The 7,518-nt window shown below is 49.6% G+C and overlaps 1 protein-coding gene across 1 annotated transcript in view; it reads left to right on the plus strand.

The window, feature by feature from the left end:
- The window catches only part of ADAM15 (ADAM metallopeptidase domain 15), a 38,851-nt gene that overhangs the window by 622 nt on the left and 30,711 nt on the right, over positions 1 to 7,518 (plus strand). Inside the window, exon 2 of the mRNA XM_018566418.1 lies at positions 1,959 to 2,059. Coding sequence (XP_018421920.1) covers positions 1,959 to 2,059 — 101 coding nt within the window. The remainder of the gene's footprint in view (positions 1 to 1,958; positions 2,060 to 7,518) is intronic.

Raw genomic sequence — 7,518 nt, forward strand, 5'->3', positions numbered from 1 at the left:
TTAGGTATCTGTCCCAGTGACACCCGTTCCCCTCTAGTCATCTGTCCCGGTGACACCCGTTCCCCTCTTGGCATCTGTCCCGGTGACACCCGTTCCCCTCTAGTCATCTGTCCCGGTGACACCCGTTCCCCTCTAGTCATGTGTCATGGTGTCACCAGAGCCTAGGAATAGGCTGGAGTTGGGCTGTCATGAAATCTCTGTGGTGCAATGGGTTGACGTCGCTGGGCACTGAGCTAGCACAGAGTTTGCAGGCAGTGAAGGGTGGTGTCACCCTCTATTGTTTTACAAATGTTCCGGCAGGTTGTGCTGATGCTTTTTTTCTGGAGTTGCCCTTTAATTTTACCGGCACGTCATACGTTGTCTTGGATGTTTCCCCGATGCCTGGAATGTTGGCGGGGTGCCTCTGAGGATCCGGGGGGACAGGAGGGGGGAGCTGGTGGCTGTGTTCCCGGGCTATTCCAGGGTTCATTGAGGGAGAAGTGACTGCACAGCTGGACCAGGGTGCGGCCCCTCCAGATGTGATGGTGGGGGAAGGGGGGGAGTTATACGTCCCATTTGTCTCGTCATTGAGGAATGTAAAGTCTGATGTCAGGAAGTCACCCACCGGGACCCCGGGCACTGCCCGTACATAGACGTGTCCAAAGAACTTCCAAGCCTCAGCACAGACATTTACTGACTACATTACTGAGATATATAAAGTACCGCAACCCACTGTGACCAATCAGAGCTCATAATAGACTATAGAAAGAAAATATATCTCAATCCATCCTTCCGATACCCATCTATCCAATATCCTTCCATCCCATACCCATCCATCCAATAGCCTTCCATCCGATACCCATCTATCCACCACCCAATAACCTTCCATCCGATCCCCATCTATCCAATAGCCTTCCATCCCATACCCATCTATCCAATAGCCTTCCATCCCATACCCATCTATCCAATAACCTTCCATCCAATACCCACCTATCCAATATGCTTCCATCCCATACCCATCCATCCAATAGCCTTCCATCCGATACCCATCTATCCAATATTCTTCCATCCCATACCCATCCATCCAATAGCCTTCCATTCCATACCCATCCATCCAATAGCCTTCCATCCGATACCCATCTATCCAATATCCTTCCATCCGATACCCATCTATCCAATATCCTTCCATCCAAAACCCATCCATCCAATACAAACCTATCCAATATCCTTCCATCCCATACCCATCCATCCAATATCCTTCCATCCAATACCCACCTATCCAATATCCTTCCATCCAAAACCCATCAATCCAATACAAACCTATCCCATACCCATCCATCCAATAGCCTTCCATCCAATACCCACCTATCCAATATCCTTCCATCCAAAACCCACCTATCCACAAACCTATCCAATATCCTTCCATCCCATACCCTTCCATCCAATACCCACCTATCCAATATCCTTCCATCCAAAACCCATCCATCCAATACAAACCTATCCAATATCCTTCCATCCCATACCCATCCATCCAATAGCCTTCCATCCAATACCCACCTATCCAATATCCTTCCATCCAAAACCCATCCATACAATACAAACCTATCCAATATCCTTCCATCCAATATCCTTCCATCCAATGCTCACCTATCCAATATCCTTCCTTCCCAATACCCATCCTTCCCAAACCTATCCATCCAATAGCCATCCTTCCCAAACCCATCCATCCAATAGCCATCCTTCCCATACCCATCCATCCAATAGCCATCCTTCACAAACCCATCCATCCAATAGCCATCCTTCACAAACCCATCCATCCAATAGCCATCCTTCCCATACCCATCCATCCAATAGCCATCCTTCACAAACCCATCCATCCAATAGCCATCCTTACCCTTCCATCAAATACTCATGCATCCAATACCCATCCATGCAATCTCCCTCTCCCCATCTGATTGTCTGTTGTTTCCTTCATGCAGGTTTTGCACTCCCTGTCTCTGAACAAATGCCATACTGGGAGGTGTATCCGCAGCTGAGTAGCAGTGATGGGCGTAGACTGACCCCACAGGAAGTGGTTGGGGTAAGTACCCACCCCAGCGATGCTCCCCATCTTTTAGTCGGGTTGTCCCTTGTTTTTGTTTCAGTTTAGGAGGACTGTCCCTTTAAGAGAAGAGTTTAGAAGCAGTGTTCCATTAACCCTTTCGCTGCCAAGCCCTCCGGAACATTTTTCAAATCAGCTGGCCAAGCCATTTTTGAATTTTCTGCAATTTTTTCCTATTGATTTGATTAGAGTGTTTAGGGTATGCTTTAAGAGGAGGGAGTGTAATTGGAGAGCCCCTTTGAGAGGAGTTTAGTAGGAGGGCTCCTTTAAGAGGAGTTTAGTAGGAGGGCTCCTTTAAGAAGAGGTAAGTAGGAGGGCTCCTTTAAGAGGAGTTTAATTGGAGGGTTCCTTTAAGAGGAGTTTAGTCAGAGAGCTCCTTTAGGAGGAGTTTAGTCGGAGGGCTCCTTTAGGAGGAGAGTGTTTATGAGGAGGGCTCCTTTAGGAGGAGAGTGTTTATGAGGAGGGCTCCTTTAAGAGGAGAGTGTTTGTTTATGAGGAGGGCTCCTTTAATAGGAGAGTGTTTGTTTATGAGGAGGGCTCCTTTAAGAGCAGAGGGCGTTTAGTAAGAGCAGCGATCCCTGTGGTGTCGGCTCCTGGGAGTGTCGCGGTGATTGGCGGCGGTGGGTGTGGCCGGGACAGGTGTGGCCGGCAGGTGTACAGATTAACCCCCTCCTGTCCTGGCGATGACATCACCACCTCTCCTGTCCCTGGAAGGAGTGAGGCATTTCCTGTCCGTGTCGCCCTGACCTCACCAGGGAGGGTTCCTTCCTCTATCGCCCGGGAACAATGAGCGCACGGGGGAGGGTCACAACCGCCTCTCACTTCCTAATTCTTGGTCCGCCGCGCCATTCATCTGCCTCTGTGCATAAAGGGGAACCCCCCCCGCTGCATGCAGAGAACAATCACCTTTATCTCCAATCAGACTGACAGCCTGACAGACTATGTGCTCATCACCCTCTGACTTCTCTGACACATTGCATTATGGGAAATCGGCCTCTCACCATAAGTGTCTCCTGCAGAAAGGGCTGCAGACTTCCTGAAACCTAACAGAGTGATGTGGCCCTGTCAGATTCGGAAGGGGCCCCGCAAGGACACAAAGTCTGCGAGGGGCCCGGGTCACGGGGTTACATTGGGTATCTGAGATTGTGGAATTCTCAGGCTCCGGCCGTGTCAGGATTCCCCTGTTTCCTCTTCTCTCTTCCGCACAAGGAGGGTGTGAAAACTTTTCTTTGATTAAAGATCCTGTTAGAGCGTCCGGAGGGGGGAGGGTCGGGGATCTTTATGTTTCCCATGCTGCGTCCCTTTCCTAACCCCCCCCCCCCTTCCATCCTGAGAGCAGCATGGAGCTGATGGCAAGACACAGAAATTCCCTTCGGACGTTTTAAACAGCAAATTGGAGCTTGGTAAAGGGTCAGGGATAGGGGTTCAGGGGGTTAGGGTTGGTATTTGGGGGTTAGGGTCAGGGGCTTAGTGTTAGGGGGTTAGAGTCAGAGTAAGGAGTTGGGTTAGGATCAGGAGGTTAGTGTTAGGGGTAAGAAGGTTAGGTTGAGGGTTACGTTTAAGGGGTTAGTGTTAGGGGGGGATGGATTCAAAATAAGGGGGTTAGGATGAGAGTCAAGGTTAGTATTAGAGGTTAGGGTGAGGATAAGGGTCGGTGTTAGGGGGTTAGGCCTCATTCACACTGCACGGAGCCGGCGTGCACGGCCGTATCGGGCCGCTCCCGGGAAGGACAGGCGCTGCGTGTGATTGTACGCCGCAGCCTGTTCTTCTATATGGGAGTACCCGGCCGTACGCTCACCCGAACTGCACATCCGTGCGGGTGTCTGTGCTCGGACGCAGACAGGATCCACCCTGTCTGCGTGCAAGTATGGACACCCGCAGGGATGCGCAGCTCGCGTGAGCGTACAGCCGTGTACTCCCATATGGAAGAACAGGCGGCGGCGTATAATCACACGCAGCGCCTGTCCTTCCCGGGAGCGGCTCGATACAGCCGTGCACGCCGCACCGATCTGTACAGGCCGGCCCTTAACCTGCAATAATTGGTCAGGGTAAGGGGGTTAGGTTCAGGGGTTTAAGGTTAGTGTTAAGGGGTTAGAGTCAAGCTAAGGGGGTTGGGTTAGGGTCAGGGGGTTAGTATTAGTAGTTAGGGTGAGGGTTATGTTCAGGGGGTTAGGGTCAGAGTTAAGGTTAGTGCTAGGGGGTTAGGTTTAGTGTTAAGCTCTCTATACATTGTGATTTTTCTCTTGTTCATCCCAGGCGTTGAGTGGGAGGCTGCCAACAGGGTCACCCACTGAGCAAATTTCAGCCAGAGGTGTCTAAAGTTTTCTCTGTGTATGGCCAGATTTAGGGTCAGGGTTAGGTTAATGGTGTCAGGTTTAGGATCAAGGTTCGAGTGAGGATTAGGTTAAGGATCAAGGTTAGGGTTAGGGTGAGGGTTAGGATCAAGGTTGCAGTGAGGGCCAGGGGTAGGATCAAGGGTAGGGTGGGGGTGAGGGTTAGGATCGAGGTTAGAGTGAGGGGCAGGGTTAGGATCAAGGTTGGAGTGATGGTCAGCGGTAGGATCAAGGTTAGAGTGAGGGTTAGGACTAGAGTCAAGGTAAGATAGAGGGTTAGGATCAAGGTTGGAGTGAGGGTCAGATTTAGGATCAAGGTTGGAGTGAGTGTCAGGTTTAGGATCAAGGTTGGAGTGAGGGTCAGGTTTAGGATCAAGGTTGGAGTGAGGGTTAGGATCAAGGTTGGAGTGAGGGTCAGGTTTAGGATCAAGGTTGGAGTGAGGGTTAGGATCAAGGTTGGAGTGAGGGTCAGGTTTAGGATCAAGGTTGGAGTGAGGGTTAGGATCAAGGTTGGAGTGAGGGTCAGGTTTAGGATCAAGGTTAGTTTGAGGGTTAGGATTTAGGTTATGGTTAGAGTCAGGGTAAGGGTCAGGTCAGGGTTAGGATCGAGGTTACGGTGAGGATCAGAGTTAGGATTCGGGTTAGGGTGGGAGTTAGGGTTAGGTCAAAGTTCGAGTGAGGGTCACGGTTAGGAGCCAGGTTAGAGTGAGTGCCAGGGTTAGGATCAAGGTTAGGGTGAGAATCAGAGTAAGGGTCAAGGTCAGGGTTAGGACTAGACAGATTGCAGACACAACTCCACCATACCTTACAGATATACATCAAATTATCATGAGGGCATCTTCATAGATCTGTGGGGCCCCGTACAGCCTCGTCAGTGCCATCGTTGGCAAGGTGCAGTGCAGTTGGCCTCTGGCTCTGAGAAGCATGTATACAGCATGGTGGTCATGTGCTGCTCTTCTGCCTGCACCCCCCTGTCGGTGGCCTTGTAGATATATACGGTTTGTCTATATATATCTCCCCAGGAAGGACGAGGAACATTTTGTAGCAGAAACTATGTAGGAAAGTTTGGACATCGGTGTGAATAAATAAATAGACTTTTCCTGCCGGCTTTCTCTTACGATGGCCCCGCACCAACATTGAGGAGTCAGAATATTTATTCTAATATATCCCGCAGGGTCAGCGACCTTTCCACATGAAGTGTTATATAGACGAGTGAACAATAGCGCGTTGTAGTCTCAGTCCGTTTTCACTTTTTGCTGTCAGAGTTACACTGCTGATGACGAGTCAGACTCAGTAATGAATAAATATTGCGTTCACCTCGCCAGCAGCAGTTCAACTTTGTGTGTGAAAACTGATTCACCGGTGTACACACAAAACACGTTCATCCCCAATGCACGCACCTCAGACTTCAGGTGAACTCTCAATGCCTTCACACCACAAATCTGCCCCCAGTGCATACACTTCAGACCTCAATGCATGCACCTTAGATCAGCCCCAATACATGCACCTCATACCTTAGATCAGCCCCAATACATGCACCTCATACCTTAGATCAGCCCCAATACATGCACCCCAGATTCACCCCCCGACACCGGTGTACACACAAAACACGTTCATCCCCAATGCACGCACCTCAGACTTCAGGTGAACTCTCAATGCCTTCACACCACAAATCTGCCCCCAGTGCATACACTTCAGACCTCAATGCATGCACCTTAGATCAGCCCCAATACATGCACCTCATACCTTAGATCAGCCCCAATACATGCACCTCATACCTTAGATCAGCCCCAATACATGCACCCAAGATCAGCCCCCAGTGCATACACTTCAGACCTCAATGCATGCACCCCAGATCAGCCCCCAGTGCATACACTTCAGACCTCAATGCATGCACCCCAGATCAGGCCCAATAAATGTACCTCATGCCTTAGATTCACACCTCAGATCAGCCCCCAGTGTATACACTTCACACCTTAGATCAGCCCCAATGCATGCACCTCAGATCAGCCCCAATGCATGCACTTCACACCTCAGATCAGCCACAATGCATGCACCTCAGATAAGCCACAATGCATGCACTTCACACCTAAGATCAGTCCCCAATGGATACACCTTCACACCTCAGATCAGCCCCCCCAAATACATGTACCTCAGACTATAATTCAGCCCCAATGCATGCACCTCGGATCAGCCCCAGTGCATTCACCTTCTCATCTCAGATCAACCCCCAATGCATGCACCTCAGGTCAAGCCCCAATGCATGCACCATAGATCAGCCCCCAATGCATGCACCGTAGATCAGCCCCCAATGTATGCACCTCAGATCGATCCCCAATGCATGCACCGTAGATCAGCCCCCAATGCATGCACCTCAGATATCAGATCAACCCCAATGCTTGCACTTCATACCCTAGATTAGCCCCAATACATGCACTTCAGACTCTAAACTCTCCAGGACTTCGGACTCTCAGCCATAGGTGTGGCGCCCCTTTTCTTCTACCTCTCTTGGATTGTGTCTGAAGCGCCCTCCAGAGGCCAGCCTTAGCGGAGTCACATTGGACCCAGCATCTCCATCTCATTCCACGAGTGTCAGCTCAGCCATATACTGTACACAGAACATGTACCGTATGATATGTGTACCGCCTTAAAAGAGGTTTGGGTCCTTGTCCTTCTTATCTGTTTTTCAGGTGCAACAAAAAGTTACATACTAACTGATTAAGTACAATATTTAAAATCATTGGCTGGGTTGGCGTTCATATTGCACATTCACCGGCTGCACATTCACCCGGTTGACTCATTTTGCCGAGGTTTCACCTGGGTTTGTTTTAATCCTTCAGTAGGAAATGTAAAGCTCGGTAACATTCATAGTTTTCATAGTACAGGTGACAGGTCCTCTTTAGAAATTCTGCCATCACGTCATCCTTCCAGTTTCTTTTTTTCTTTTAGACCTTTTAGTTGATTTTTAATACTCCTGTTATATTCCCGCGAGAGGCGAACGTCCTCGGCGTGAGATCTTTGTAGAGTAGCCAGGACAAAGCTAAAAATATACCATCATGAATAGGAACTTCCGTTACAGCTCAACAATAAATATTGTTTCCTGGA

The sequence above is a fragment of the Nanorana parkeri genome, unplaced genomic scaffold, assembly GCF_000935625.1.
Source record: "Nanorana parkeri isolate BGI_ZX_2015 unplaced genomic scaffold, ASM93562v1 scaffold947, whole genome shotgun sequence".
Classification (NCBI taxonomy): Eukaryota; Metazoa; Chordata; class Amphibia; order Anura; family Dicroglossidae; genus Nanorana; species Nanorana parkeri.